We start from the raw sequence: 16,534 nt of genomic DNA, 5'->3' as shown, positions 1-16,534 counted from the left end.
CAACTCTTAGAGGCACGGAATTATACAATCACATCATGCACTCAACTAGGCATTACAGTAAATTTTGAAAAATCTGCCTTGTTGCCCTGTCAGTCTATCACATACATAGGAGCAGAACTAAACACACAAGAAATGTTTGCAAGATTACCACAGGAAAGAGTTCCCACTATTCATCAGCAAGTGTTAATTCTAATGCAGAGCAAAAGGGCTCAAGTCAGACATGTCCTCCAAGCTCTAGGCTCCATGGCAGCTGCCATTCTTCTTGTCCCATTAGTGCGTTTCCACATGAGAATCCTTCAGTGGCTTCTTTTCACCCAGTGGTCTTTCCAGGTACTACCCGTGTCTCACATGATCCTGATCACAGAAACATGCAAAAGGCACCTTTCTTGGTGGATAGTCTCCCCACTAGTAATTCAGAGCTGACCTTTCATTCAACCCTCTCTGGTAGCCACGTTGACCACGGACGCCTCCCTGATAGGGGGGGGGGGCATTATTTAGGCAGAACAGTCCAAGGCACTTGGCAACCTCACGAGTACCATCTGCATGTCAATGTCCTAGAAATGAGAGTGGTTCTACTAGCGTTGCAAGCCCTTCAAGACTCACTTCTTTCCGGGACCATTGCAATCCAAACGGACAACATGTCAGTGGTGTGGTACATCAAGAAACAGGGCGGGACCAGGTCTTACCCCTTGTGTCGAGAAGCACTCAGACTGTGGCACTGGGCGATTTCCTCCAAACGTTTTCTGACAGCAACGCACATCCCTGGGAAATCCAACGTTATAGCGGACAGGCTCAGCAGAGCTATCCTCATGCCTCACAATGTCTCTGAATCAGGAAGTTGTGGATGTTATCTTCCTCAAATGGGGACAGCCTTGCTGCGACCTATTTGCCACTCCTCTCAACAACAAATGCAGCAGCTACTTCTCCCTACTTCCTCTTCCAGGTCATATACCCAGAGATGCTCTAGTCCACGATTGGCATCAGGGACTCCTTTACGCTTTTCCCCCTTTTGCCTTAATTCCAAGACTCGTACAGAAAGCAAAATCGTTGGGTTGCAAAATGATCCTCATTGCCCCATACTGGCCTCGACAAATATGTTCCCGTTCCTACACCTCCACCTTCTGGATCAACCGTGGATTCTGGACCCAGTTCCAGATCTTCTGATTCACCAATCAGGCGGGTTACACCAATCCCTTCAAACTCTCCAGCTCACAGCTTGGTTACTCCACTTCCAGCATTAGCTAGGCTGGCCAATATCTCCCCAGCAGTCCGTGATATTATTGTTTCCTCACATAAGTCTACTACGAGGAAAACGTATGCTAGTAAATGGAAACGGTTTTCTTACTGGGCAGAATCTAGAAATATGGATCCTTTCTCAGCCCCAGTCTATGAAATTCTTGAATTTCTAGCACAGCTTTTTCAGTCTGGTGCTGCTTCCGCTACCATTAGAGTACAACTAGCTGCCATTTCTAATTTTCATATCGGTATGTTTAATTCTAGCATAATGTCCCATAAGCTGGGCAAGGCCTTTATGAAAGGAACACCCCTTCTTAGACCCCCAGTTAGAGATCCTCCCCCTCCTTGGGATCTCAGTTTAGTTTTAGCCTCCTTAATTTTGTCTAACTTTGAACTGGCAGCATCATGCTCTTTAAAATTTCTTTCTTGGCAGACACTTTTTCTGGTTGCTATCACTTCAGCTAGACATGTCTCAGAACTTCAAGCACTGTGTGTTCGTCCTCCTTACCTGGTGTTTCACAAGGACAGAGTTTCTCTGAGGACCAATTCATCCTTTATTCGTAAAGTCTGCTCAGAGAACAATTTAAATCAATCCATAGATCTCCCAGTTTTCTTTCCTAATCACAGCAACAAGGCAGAATAGACGCTCCACCAATTGGATATACACAAACAACTGCATTTTTACCTCCATAGAACTAAGGAACTAAGAAAGTCAGACCAGTTATTTCTTTCTTATGCTTTCAGCAAGCAAGGCCTTCCAGTTTCTAAAGTGACCTTATCCAGATGGTTATCTGATACTATTGCCTTTATTTATCAGTTACAAAATAAAGAGCTACCAGCTAAACCAAAAGGTCATTCCACTAGAGCATTAGCCACATCTGTAGCTTTTCAGTCTAGGTTGCCCATAGACTCAATCTGTGCAGCTGCCACTTGGGCAAACCCCCACACTTTTATCTCTCATTACAAGGTAGATATGGTCTCCCAGAGCAGAGCTTCCTTTGGTTCCACTGTTCTGAAGAGTTTGTTCCAATGAGCCACCCGGGATTTTAGGTGCTAGGGACGCTGTCCCAAACAGCAAGAACGAAGGCGAGATGGACAACTTAACATAAAGAAGTTATGTACCTACCATAATGTTCCATGTTAGTTGTCTTCATCTCGCCTTCCTTCTTGCGTCCCTCCCTCCTTTCCTCTTCCTAGAGGATTGTGATGAGTTCCCTTTTGTTTTCACTGGCTGAGCATCTTTTATTACTTCACATGCCAGGTAATTTGTAACTCTTTCCTTGTTTAGGTGTATTGGACAACCAGTTTTTCAGGAACTGGTTACTCTACTTGTGTCTAGTGTGCGCTATCACAAATGAGATCTGGGTAGCTGACACTGGGCATGCTGGGATAAGGGGTAGCCTCGAGCCAGTCAACAGCTCTGTAGCTATAGAAGATGGCGGAGTCGGAGCTGAGGATCGGCTCCGAACCCAAACAGCAAGAAGGAAGATGAAGACAACTAACATGGAACGTTATAGTAGGTACATAGCTTCTTTTTACTGCTGATTGCTCTTTTAAAGCAGCTTGATGTAGGTATTGCGCAAGAAGATAGCTGTACTGCTGATTGTTCTGGTCACCAGCTGTTGATATGTTGTAGAGTTCAACAGTCTAGCATATGGAAAGAAGCTCCTACTAAACATGGAAGCCTTACAGTGCATACTGTGGTATTGTCTTCCTGAAGATAAGCAGAACAGTCCATGTGCATGGTGTGTGTTGTCTTCGATTATTTTTCTTGCTCTGCCTATACATTGTGTTTTGTATAGGGCCTGCAGAGCTGGAAGTGGGATCCAGTGATCTTCTCTGCTAACTTCGCCACCTTTTGTAGGGCCTTTCGATCCCAGGTTTTGCAGTTCCCGAACTAGACTGTGAGATTACTAGTCATGGTGCTTTCAGTGGTACCCCTGTAGAAGGTTTTGAGGACAGAGGAGGGGAGACTAGCTTCCCTCAACTTCCACAAGAAGTGCAGGCATTGATCTGCTTTCTTCACAATATGGTTAGTATTTGTTGACCATGCCAAGTCCTCAGAAATACACACACACACACACACACACACACACACACACACACACACACACACACACACACACACACACTCACACACTTGGTGCTACTTACTCTTTCCACTGTTTCCCCTTTAGTTATCACTGGGTTGATGAGTCCTGATTCTTTCTGAAGTCTATAACTCCTTGGTTTTATTCACGTTTAGGGACAGGTTATTTATATCGCACCAGCTTAATGAGGTGGTTCAGCTCATGTCTGTACGCAGTCTCATCTCCACTCCTGATAAGACCCACTACAGTGGTGTCATCTGCAAACATTTGATTATCTTGCTTGAATTATGTTTGGCAATGCAATTATGACTTAAGGTAAACAGCAGAGGGCTCAGGACACATCCTTGAGGGATTCCTGTGCTTAGTGTTAGGCTGTTTGAGGTGGTGTTGCCCACACTTACTTTATGGGGTCTATCAATAAGAAAGTCCAGGATCCAGTTGCATAAATAGGTGTTGACGCCCAGCTGGACAAGCTTCTCGGGTGTTGAAGGATGACCGTATTAAAGGTGGGGCTAAAGTCTATAAATAGCGTCATTACATAACAGTTTTTGTTGTCACGATGTGCCAAGGATTCATGAAGAGCAAATGAGATGCATCTGTTGCAGAGCAGTTGGACCTGTAGACAAATTGAAGCGGGTCTAATGATGCTGGTAGGTTTGCAGATAGGTGGTCCTTGATCAGCCATTCAAAACATTTCATCACCGTCAACAGAACAACTGTTTGACTGCGATTTCTTTGGTAAGGGTATTATAGTAGTATTTTTGAAGCACTTTGGTACGTGGCCCTGGCTCAGAGATGTGTTGAAAATGTCTGCAAGTAATGTTGACTGTTGAGCAGAGCGCTCTCTGAGTACTCTACCTTGAATGTTGTCAGGGCCAGCTGCTTTTCTGGGATTTACTCTGCTTAGCAGATTTGAGACTTTCACTGGGTTAAAGCAGAATACTTCCTTATTTTGTTTGATGGGGGGTTTAGTTGCCACAGTGTTGCTCCCCTCATCAAATCTACTGAAGTAGTTCAGTTCATTCAGGAAATCAATGTTGTCAGGTTTTGAAGAAACAGGCCTGTAGTCTGTCATAGCTTGTATACCCTGCCACAGCTATCGGTTGTCATTGGAGTGACCCTGTATTCTCTGGCCATACTCACGTTTTGCCTCTTTTATCCCCTTGTTGAGATTAGCGCTGGCCACCCTGAGTCCATCTTTATGTGCTTTGTATGTGGCATTCTTTGATTTCAGGAGCTCATATACCCTGCTTGTCAGCCATGGTTTCTGGTTTGTCTGTGTGGTGATGCTTTTAGTGTCTGACATAATCCACACATTTTGTGATGTAGGCCATCACCACCGACTCCATGTATTTCTCAAGGTCTACTTGGTGGTTTACTGTAGTCGCCTCCTTGAAAACATCCCAGTTTGTGCTTTTGAAGCAGTTCTGTAGTGGAGTCTGCACCCTCCAGCCATACCTTTACTAGTTTCTTAGATAGCTTGCTTCTGTTTAGCAGTGGTTTGTATGCAGGGACTCGCATAATGGCCAGGTAATTTGAACTACCCAGGTGCCGATGGGGCATTGCCTTGTAAGCTTACTTAACTGTGGAAGACCGTGTCGAGTATGTTCTCCCCCCTTGTTGCAAATTCCACATGGTGGTAAAATCTGGGTAGTACTTATTTCAGGTTGGCTTTGTTGAAGTCACTTGCTAATATGTAAACAAATTCTGGATTCTTGTTGTGGGTATCATTTATGAACTGGTAAAGTGTAGCCAGTACCTCTTTGGTATTAGCATTTGGAGGGATGTATACAGCTGTAGTGCTGACACCACTAAACTCCCCTTGGCAGGTAGAAGGGTCTACATTTTAACGACATAAACTCAATGTTCTGTGAGCAGTGGGTCTTAACTAGTTTGCAGTAGTTGTGCCAGTTGTTTATATAAATAGACTCCCCCTCCTCTGGCTTTACCACTGAGGCCCTGGTTTCTGTCTGCTTTAAATAGTCATCCTTTCCACATGGACTGCACTGTCATTAATGTTAGTGTTCAAGTCACATCTAGTGAATACAAGCAAACAGTTTACTCTTATGTGGAGAGTTCCAACCTTAAGTGATCCATCTCGTTATCCAGAGACCAAACATTTGCTAGTAGCATGTTTGGAAGTGCAGACTTGTGGGGGTTGGCTTTAAGTCTTGCAGTTATACCAGCCCTAGAACCATGTTTCCTTGTTCTGTTACATCCTTCTTTTAATATGCATCCTCTGAGTGGTGGGGGATATGTTTTCTCCACCAAAGCACTTACGGCAGTGTTGTAATACGATTCCCAATTCGTTTAGTTCCTGGAGTGTATTAGGTCTTACAGGCCTCACTAACAACACACAACACAGCAGACTAAGTGATCAAATTTCCAGGAGTATATCAGCAGTGTAAGTTAGCATACCTTCAGTTTTTGTACCCGATTTTGCCTTTTCTTTCTGATTTAAAAGAATGCACATTCCTCTATGGAGGCGAAGCAGCTGCAGCCACACAGGGTCGTCTCCCCCCAGCATTCTGTATGCTGCCAGTTCCTTTCTTTTTGTCTCCTTAGCCTTTCTACACATTCTATACCATTTGAAATATTTCATTGGAATTTCCTCTTACACTTTGGTAGCACAGTCCATCGATCAGCATTCTCTGTGAAATACTTTTGGAAGTCATAAGAGTAGTTTGTCCCTGCAGTCTTTTCCTTTACTTCCTCTTCAGCTGTTTGACCTGTTCAAGATGTTCCTTTCATACTTCTGTGTAAGATTATATCAGAGAAATACTGTCTTTACCATCTCTTGTTGCTCATACTGAGGTCGCTGGTCAAAGCCTTTCCTGTCTATCCCATGCAGCTTTGTGGTGCTTTCCTCTTGTCTGCTTTCAGCAGCCTGATGTCGTTTTCCTTGCATTACATCCAGAGCTGTGCACAGTGTTTAGTGTGATCTGTTCCTGACTTGGTAAAGCTGCATTAATGCTGCAGTTCTTTATTGCTCCTTAAGTGGATGAAGTGGATTTATATTTTATCAGCAATTTAGGGCATGAACATGCATTAGTGGCTAGACCTGTTTGAGATGTAATTCCCACAGTCTGTGTACTTTTTAGATCAGGATGCGCGGTGGTGCAGCGGTTAGAGTTGCCGCCTCAGAGCAAGAGGCTCTCCGGTTCGATCCTTGGCTAGGGTGCCTTCTGTGCGGAGTCTGCATGTCCTCCCTGTGGTTGCGTGGGTTTCCTCTGGGTACTCCAGTTTCCTCCCACATCCCAATGACATGCTGTAGGTGGATTGGACACTCTAAATTGGCCCTAGGCGTGAGTGCATGTGTGTCCCTTCTGTGGAAGGTTGGGCGCCGGGCTGGCAACTCGACACTGTAAAACTCCACTGCTAATCATGAGCAGACAAGTGATCCGCTGTGGCGACCCCTAACTGGGAAAAACTGAAAGAAGGAGATGGAAGAACTTATGAGAGTAAGGGAGCTTCTGTTATAATAATGCAGCAAGCAAAGTTCTATGAGAAATCTGGTATTTACAGAATGAAATGGTTAAAATTGAAGAAATACAAAAATGAATTACTGGTGGTTAATGTTCTTTAATTTCTGGAAGTTTATATTTCCTAATTCTTTTCTTGAAATATGTAATGCTGCTTATTGCTACCTTGCCGTAGAAATGTTACAATTCTAAAATTGTTTCTTTTGCAGTTTTATGATTTAGGTGAACTTTTCAGAACAGGAGGCCAGGTTCCTGACACAAACTACATCTTTATGGTATGTACATTTAAAAAAGTGTGTTTTATTTACTGATGCTGTCAGCAACATGCAGTAATTCACAATCTGATGATGATAGTTTTCATTCTGTCCTCAACTGTTGGGTTCGGATCCAACTCTGCCTTTACTTCAGCTCATGGCCACCAGAAAGCTCTCAGACTCCTCCCTTACCCATAATGCACCAGCCCCTAACGTACCTCAGATCTCATTTGCTGCTTTTTGTGTTTTGATGTGGTCTCTTTTAGCTGTTGAGTGCCTTAGTATGGGAAGTAAATTTAAAACATTTTGTAACTTTTTGTATTACTTTAAGTACTTTATTTACTTCATTCTTCTAATTTCTGACCTTTTTCTAGTACCTCCCCATATTTTACACACTTTTATTGTGTATTTATGCTTACCATTGTTGGTAGGCTTTCTTCCCTTTCCTACTTTTCTGTAGTCTACATGGCTGTGTAACTGTTTATTACCATTGTTGGTATAATTCCCTCTTTTTTTTTTTGGTTAACTCTTTCCAAAATAAAATATATGAGCCACTTCATTGTACACCACAGGGACAGCTAGCTCAAAGTATCCAGGACACCCAGCAGGATTTGGCAATGTTTTCCGATACATCATGGGAACATCCCACCAAGGAAGTTTCTAGGAAGAGGAAGTGCAAGAGAAGGTAATTGGACTCCCCTCAGGAGTCAGTCACCGAAGATACTTAATTCGATGAAGAAGGGTCCCCAAGATCACCAACTGAAGATGTCTCATTTGGAGACATTTTTGAGATCCTTAAGCAGAAGAGTGGTTGGTCCTCCTATAACCTTTCCCCAGAGGAATACGTATGCCTGTAAGCCTTTGGAGCTGGCCCGTCTACCTCTTGGGTTACTCTGCTCGCCAATGAGCTCATTGATTTGGTCTCTAGGCAGGCATGGAAGGAGCCTGATAGTTGAGCAAATCCCCAAGAGACCAGATTGTATTTTTGCTACACCAGCTGGTAGGGAATACTGAAGCACGGGAGTGTCCATAGATGCTATGGTCATGCTGCCAGCCACAAAGAAGGAACTTGCCCGATTATCCATTGCTGGAGGTGGTGGGGTTTATTCTTGTACCGGAGAGCCTGGTTAGATTTAACAAGAGATGCACAAGTGCAGAGGATTATTTCCAGAGGTTATATAATTCCCTTTTTCCTACCACCTCCACTTGTATGCAAAATTCCCGATGTTCCACCCAGTTGGAGCACCTTAAGTACAAAAGCTACTAGAAAGAGAGTCATCCAAGAGGTTCCACCAGACTAGATAGAATCATTAACTTGCTCAAAATTCATTTTAGCCTCAAATAAAACTGGGAATGGAGCTCAATTCTGGATCTCGGTAAACTGAATAAAGCAGTTCGACACACACAGTTTCAGATGGTCACTGTTAAATCCATTCTACCTTTTCTAGGCAAGGAGGAATGGATGTGCTTGATAAAGCTTCAGTATGTGTACTATCATGTAAACGTGTACAGACAATCCAGAAGGTGTTTAAGCTTCTGGCTAGGAGCCAGTCACCATTAGTTCAGAGCACTGCCCTTTGACCTTACCTCAGCCCCCCCCCCTTCCCGGGTGTTCATCAGATGCATGGCAGTGGTAGCAGCTCACTTGAGACTGCAGGGATTCTCTGTGTTTCTATACTTAGATGACTGGCTTATAACCGCCCCAGCCAAGCATCTACTAGTAAGAGCGAGAGATCAGGTACTCCAGACTTCCTTCCTTCTGGGGATAACCATAAGTTACAACAAAACTCAGGTGCAACCAGCTCAAATGATAGAATTCATAGGAGTGGTTTTCAGCGCTGTTTTTGACACCACTTCTTCCTCTTTTGAGTGCAGACTGTGAAGTTCCTGGTCAGAAAAATACTTCACAGTACCACAATTTCAGCCCGTTTGATTCTTCAGGCTTTGGACTCAGTGTCAGCGGCCATAATTTTAATTCCTGTAGCAAGATTTCATAAGAAAATTCTTCAATGGACATTAGCAACACAGTGGTTGAATCTTTATCAACATGTCAGCCCAAATAAGAATCACTTAGGCATGCAAAAGCTACCTTTAATGGTAGATTCATTCTGATTAAATTTTGTAAGGCCCGCCTCTTCATTTCCCCTCAGCCCAAGGCTGTAGTGACTATGGGTGCTTCTAGGATTATTGAGTGGAAGGTTGTCACTTCCTGAGGAAGACAATCCAAGGCACTTGATCCCCGAAGAGGCCAGTATGCCTTTCAGTGTCCTGGAAATGAGTGGTACACTTAGCATTACAGGCTTTTCAAGAGACTCGCCCTTTTGGGACAATTGCAGTGTGGGCAGACAACATGCCAGTAGTGTGGTACATAACAGGGAGCCAGGTCATATCCCTTGTCGAGAAGCCTTCAGAGTGTGGCAGCGGGCAATCTCTGCCAACCACTTTGAGAGCAATGCACATTCTGGGGAAATCCTGTGTGATATTAGACAAATTAAGCAGGTCCATTCTACTACTTCACGGTTGGTGTATCAACATGGAAGTGACAGAAGTGATTTTGTCAATGGGGCAAACCTTGCTGCGATCTTTTTGCATCTCCCCTAAACAAGTGCAGCAGCTTCTTTGTCCTGATTCCCCACTGGGAGAATCACCAAGGGAAGCTCTGTTCCACGATTGGCTACCCGGTCTCCTCTCTGCCTATCCCCCAACTCCTGATTCCAAATTTATGCAGAAAGCTGCCAGGTTAAAGATCAAAGTCATCCTCCTTGCACCTTACTGGCCTCGATAGATTTGGTTCCCCTTCCTATGGCCTAATCTACTTTGTCAGCTTTGTAGTCTGCATTTGATTCCAGACGACCTGTTTCACCTAACATGTATGACTCCTCTGGATATCTCAGACCTCAAGCCAACAGCATGGTTTTTCCAGTTGCTTTAATAGCCAGACAACCAATGCGGTCTTCCTCTGTCCAGCATTTACTTTTATCTTCTCATAAGGCTTTGACAAGAAAACTTTATATAAGTAAATGGAAAAGGTTTGTTCATACTCTCGTATCTCTCCTAAAACTTCTGTAATGAAACCATCCTCCTTGGGGATTTAAACATAAATTGGCAAACTCTTTGTAATCCAAACTCTCCACTTCATATAAATCTATATGGCTTTACACAGTTTATCTCTCAACCAACCCATACTAATAACTCTCACTCTTCCACCACCCTAATCAATTGGATACTTGTTTCAAATCCCTCCAAATACCATAGCCCTGTAACTCTTCCTGACTCCCTAAGTGCCAGTTAAAGTGCTCAGGTATACTCATCTCTCTAAATCACACAGATTCATCACCTGTTGTAAACTCTGTAACTTAAACCCTGAAACATTTAATACCCTACTCTAGAGTCATTTGAAACTTCCCCACACAGCTCACACTTGATGAAGCAGTCCAAGCTTTCAACACAGCATTCCTCTGGAATGTACAGATTAAAGCTAATATCTATATTCACTATATGGCTATCTATAATCACTTGCACCCTTATCAAAACCAGAGATAGGGCATGGAAAACATGGGTGCAAGCTAAAACTCCCTGCCTACTTGCAAATGTATAAAGAACTTAGGAATCAGTCAAAAAGCTCATTAGCAAAGATAAAGATTTCTTCAACAATCCCCCAACTCTAAAATCTGCTTCAAAAAAATTCCGGAATGCTATAAACCAAATCCTACACTCTGGCAGCCCTACGCCACCCAGTCCATGTCCAGACAAATCACCTGTAGAAACAGACAACACCTTTAACACCTATTTTATAGAATCAATATACAAACTATTCAGCCCCAACTCCTTAAACAACACTGCTCCTAACTGCTCTGTACCTTCTCCATCTACCAACTCAGAAAACACTTTATCCCTTAACTCAGTTCCCACTACCTACATCAAAACTACTTTTCAAGTTAAAACCATGCTCTGTATCTGCTGACATCCCTTCATATTTTCTCCAGATAGCAGCACACACTCTTGCTCTGCCTGTATCGATCATAATCAGTTGCTCCATCTCCAAATCCAAAGTTCCATCAATCTGGAAACATTTCTATACACTACCCGTACACAAAGGAGGTAACTCCTCTGAAATCTCCAATTTCAGACCTACTGCTATCCTCTCCCCTTTATCTAAAGTCTTGCAGAAATTTACACATAAACAAGTTATGCAATATCTCATACAGGAACAATTGTTCACTCCTGCACAGCATGGTTTCCGACCTAAACATAGTACCTCTACAGCTCTACTGTACTTCCTCAACACTATTTCTTTAGCCACAGATGATCATGAACTTATCTCTTGCTTATTCCATGATCTATCAAAGACCTTTGACACAGTTTCTCACCCTCTGCTTCCGCACAAACTTTCTGACCTCAACTTCTCCCCAGATACAGTTGCATGGTTCTCCAGCCATCTCACTGACAAACTTCAGTCAGTGAGATGGCACTCTGATCTGTCTACCCCCCTTTCTCTAAGAATGGGTGTTCCCCAAGGATCCATTCTTGGACCACTACTTTTTAATATCTTCACCAACTTACTCTAATATTCTTGCCCACAGTCTTCCATAGTCCAGTATGCTGATGACTGTACAGTCATCACCATTGCCAACTTTCCATCTGAACTTCTAACAGCCACCCAGTCATCCTTCAATGCAGTCGAGACATGGCTCTAATAATCAGCTCATCCTCACTTCAGAAACAAACAAAAACTGTTACTTTATCCACAAAACAGTTAATCACATCAAATCTTCCTTCTCCATAATGTCCCTTAACAATACCCCTATCGAAGCTGACACCAGCACAAAACTCCTTGTCGTCACTATTGATCAGCTAAAACTCGACTTTCACATAAATTGTATCAGAAAAACCCATCAGAAACTAGCACTTCTGAACAGAGAAAAAAATTTTCACTGCTGAGGCTAGGATCGCTCTCGCACATGCCTATCTTCTACCTTCCCTAACTTACTGCTCCCAAATATTTACAAATCTTAACTCTACTTGCAAACCTTGAATCAGCCTATCACAAGATAGCGAGGTTTGCAGCCCACCAAACCTATAAATCCCACCATTCTCTCCTTAAAACACTTAAATTGGCTCGAACTATCTCACCAGCTTCTTTTCTCCCAGCTCCAAACCATTCACTCCATTCTTTACCAGCCAGCCTACTGTCCAGCTCTAAGCTGTCTCATTTCTCACTACTCTCCTACAAGGCACCTCAGGAGCTTGACCCATAATCTATTACGCATCTGTTAACCCACATCTAAATCTGGGTATAACATGTATAGCTACAACCCCTCTGTAGCTTGAAACAAACTCCCACTTGAAGTCAATCTCTTACACATCCTAAACAATTTAAAATGGCCACAAAAGAGTACTTTGAGACACTGGACCTGTCACTGTTCCCAGCCTCCCTGAATACATTTCTCATACAAACTAACTGTCTTTCTCTTCTCTCTGTACGTGTACCTCTCATAATCATACTCCACCCTTTTTAATCTACCCCCCTTTTTTCACCTCTCTCTTCACTAACCCCTCCCCCTTTTTTTCAACTATCTCTTCACTTTCTTTCCCATCCCTTTATCTGTAAATCCCTTCTAAGATACTGATACAGTACAGTTCATGTATTAATTAATTGTCTAATTTATCATGAGACTTCTTATACATTTATATCTTAAAATTGTAACACAGTACTGCTGTCTTTTTCCCTTTGACCTATGTCTTTCAACCATTATGTACTACTGCATGTTTTCTTAAACTACAGTGGAATTGTAAATTGTTTGTATCACTTAGAGCTTTTCTCCCTGGGCCTCTGCTGAAAAAGGGCTTTAGCGCACTCAGACACTCCCGGTCAACAAATGTAAAATAAATTTAGCAGCAATTTCCAACTTTCTTATTGGTTTTGAAAATTCTTCACTAGCTTCATCTAAGCTTTGTAAGACTTTTTTGAGAGGCACCCTCCTGGTGAGGCCCCCTTAAAAAGACCCTACTCCACCACGGGATTTAAACATGGTACCGTAGGCCTTATTTCATTACCATTTTGAAACAGCAGCAAAATCTTGTCTTAAATTTCTGACTTGGAAAACGTATTTCTAATAGCTATTACCTCCACTTGAAGGATTTCAGAATTTCAAGCATTGTCTAACCCCCCACCCCCCCCACCCCCACCACCACTTGATTTTTCATGAGGATAGAGTGTCATTACTTATTAATCCTTCTTTCCTTCCTAAGGTGGTGTCAGAATCCAATATTAACCAATCCTTTAACCTGCGAAATTTACGAGCAAAGATGAATATATGTTGCAATTATTGGATGTCCACAGAATTGCTTTTTTCATACATAAAACATCATTTGTCTACAACAAATTGGGTCTATCCTTACCAAGACCTTTAAAATCCCATTCAACTAGATCCATGGCTGCTACTTCAATGTTTCTGTCAAGGGCTTTCATGGATGATGTAAGTGCAGCTGCAACCTGGAACAATCCTTATATCTTTATTATTCATTACAAACTGGATCTGGTTTCCGGGGGAAGAACAGCCTTCGGCTTAGCTGTGCTCAGGAATATCCTTCCTTAAAGTCCACATGGGAATTTAAGTAGCTGGGGACTGTGTATCAACAGTTGAGGATGGAATGAAAGCTGACATCAGACAAAGAAGTTGTGTACTCAACATAACGTTCCTTCTGTGTTGTCCATTTTCATTCTTCCTTACCTCCCCACCCAGCAATCCCCAACCCTTTTTCACAATTGATTTCTGAAAGAACGAGAGTTTATATTGATACCACTGTATATCATTTTGAGCTCCAGATATGGCTTCTTTTCTTAGAAGTTTCATAGTAGTACCTCCTACTTTGTCAAACAGCAAACAAGATCTGAGTTATGTTAGGAGTTGGTGCATTATGGGTAAGGGAGGAGCTTGAAAGCTTTTTGGTGACCATGAGTTGAAGTAACAGCAGAGTCTGATCCGAACCCAACAGTTGAGGAAGAATGAAAATGGACAACATAGATGGAATGTTATGGTGAATACATAACTTTTTTTTGCTCTTGCTGGTAGGTAGCCAGGAATATTTATGGGATGCTCATTTAAGTTTTGCAAAGAATGTAACTTTTTTTCTGCATTGTATTTCCAAGAAATTTTAAGAAATTTCAACAGCCCTCCAAAAAAGAAGTGATAAGTATACACCTTCTAGTACTTTTGGAGAACTGTTAACAGTATTCTTAACGTCTGATTGTCACATATTTCTGTAGTTCGGTCCAACGTCCCTCTGCATGATACAGTTTGTTTTATATTGATATTGTGGCTTCAGTAGCATCAATGAACATTAGTCCAGTCTGACGGTTAATCAGTTATGCCTTTCAAGCAGGTACTGCCGTCTGTCGTCTTCCTCCTATAAGTGTGCCTGAATCAATTAGGCCTCCAAATAAAGGTAAATGCGAATGTTCTTGGTTTTGCAGTGTGCAGTAACTGCTGCCAGCCACTTTGTAAATACCAAGGCTGCGGTAGACAGCCCAAGTGGGCAAGGAGGTAAGCTGTCACAGTAGATGCTTCCCACCATAAATATGAGAAATTATTTGTGGTTCTTTTGTAATGGAATATAGAGGGGTAGACATCCATGGGTAACCATCAGAGCCTGTTGGATACGAGTGCATTGTATCAAATTTTGTTACTGCCATCATGGAGAAAAAGACAAATGGGCCGCAAATGCTGAGGTTTTCTTTAGAGGTATTTTTTGCACTGTCTGTTTTGGAGGCAACCGTCTCCCCTCCCCCCCTCCCCATGCATTTTCTAAACAACTGGCTAGCAAGTGCTTCCAGTGTGAGGACTGGATTTGTTGCTGCCATTTTACAGAGCTCCAGTTTACTTCATCCAGTCCTAGTCTCAGTAATGGAGTTCTGGGAATCGTCACAGTAGTCAGCATTAATGCTGTACTGATGTATATGAAGAACATAATACTGTTTCATAAGAATTTAGCCAGTGTTAGATGTTGGAGTACTTCACTGTTTCAGTACAAATTTACCTTACACTATCCCTTCTCCCTTTTTAAGGCCATCCTAGGGTGGGGTTTGGTACCTTTTTCCAGTGTATTACCACTTTTCCCACTTCCTTCTCAGGACCTCTCATTTTTTCAGTTCTGGATAGGCTTGAGACACCCATGATGCTCATCATATTTATCACAGTTGCAGCAGTCTTGGCTATATGGGTTATATCCATCCAGGGATGTAACAGCTAGCCAGCTTCCAAAGCATGAGGGGTATCTTCCATATGACCAAACTGTCTGGCAGCTTGATCTGAGCTGACTAAAAGACAAGTTTAGGCACCAAGTCCCTTAAAGCTTTACTTTTGAAGAAGATCATGCACCTCTGTGGCTTACGAGGATCGGCAGTCAGCTTGTACTGCTGCTTTGGGCAGATAAGTTCCCTTTGGGGGAAAAAACTTCCGTTTAATTTTGTGTTAGAGACACTAACATTTGCTCCATTTAAATCAGCTAATCTGGTTGCCTTGAGCTTCTTAACATTGAAACAGTTTACTGTTTGTTCTGACCTCTAAAGAAAGGGTATCTTGAGTTGTAAGCTGTCAGCCTTATCTCATTTTCCACAGAGATAGGATTCTTTTCAGAATTTATCATTCTTTTATACCTAAAGTGATTTCAGGGTTTACTTGAAGCCAAACTATCCAGCTCCCTGTTTTCTTTCTTGAACCTGAAAATGTGGGAGAGAGAATACTCCGTACCTTGGATGTCCACAGACAACTGTGGTACTATGTTGACAGAACCAAATCTTGCAGATCTTGGAGTCAATTGTTCATTTCTTATGAAGGTAAAAAAGAATGGATTATCTTTTTCAAAATACTATTTCCAAATGGAGAGAGAAGGGTGTTAATTTTTAAAGTCATGGGCCGTCTGTAGAAGTCCCAGTAGTTAGTACTGCTACAGCAGTAATCCACTCAAACTTCTACTGTTAAGTTTAGAGACAGTTTTACTGTTGTGTTATTTTTTTACCTTTGGTTGTACTCACCACAGCAAAACTGTTTCAGGCGAGGTCAAGGCCTACTCTGTCAGGGCTTTGGCTTCTAAAGCCCTTTGGAAAGCGTTGGTTTCTGGAAGTATTCTAGAAGCTGTTACTTTGTCATCTGTACATACTTTTATAAAGTACTTATAAGCTTGATTCCTTATCTAAGTCTAGATCAGGCTTTGCAAGGACCATTCTACAGGGGCTGCTAGACTCCTCCTCCCAAATGTAGTAAGCTAGGGTAATTTACCCGTACTTTAGCATTGATCAGTGTGATGAACATTACACAGTTGTGCAATTAAACCTGACAGAACAGCAGATATTTGAATGATTACAAATGTAGTAGATGCTCCCTCCTAGCCATCCTGCTTGTTTTTTGGAGTGTTATTTATTCCTGGGTGTTTTTGTTTCTAGCACGGTCTTTTCAGGGCTCAGACTTTA

At 42.4% G+C, this 16,534-nt stretch overlaps 1 protein-coding gene across 1 annotated transcript in view; it reads left to right on the top strand.

Annotated features, from left to right (window-relative positions):
* PPP6C (protein phosphatase 6 catalytic subunit) overlaps window positions 1-16,534 on the top strand; it is a 1,288,377-nt gene that overhangs the window by 605,186 nt on the left and 666,657 nt on the right. The window contains exon 3 of the mRNA XM_044058362.1: window positions 7,018-7,083. Within this exon, the coding sequence (XP_043914297.1) occupies window positions 7,018-7,083 (66 nt within the window). The remainder of the gene's footprint in view (window positions 1-7,017; window positions 7,084-16,534) is intronic.

Source organism: Protopterus annectens, chromosome 16.part0 (genome assembly GCF_019279795.1).
Source record: "Protopterus annectens isolate FY-2018-M chromosome 16.part0, PAN1.0, whole genome shotgun sequence".
Classification (NCBI taxonomy): domain Eukaryota; kingdom Metazoa; phylum Chordata; order Ceratodontiformes; family Protopteridae; genus Protopterus; species Protopterus annectens.
Note: the sequence above shows the minus strand (reverse complement) of the source record. Positions and strands in the feature narration are given on the sequence as shown.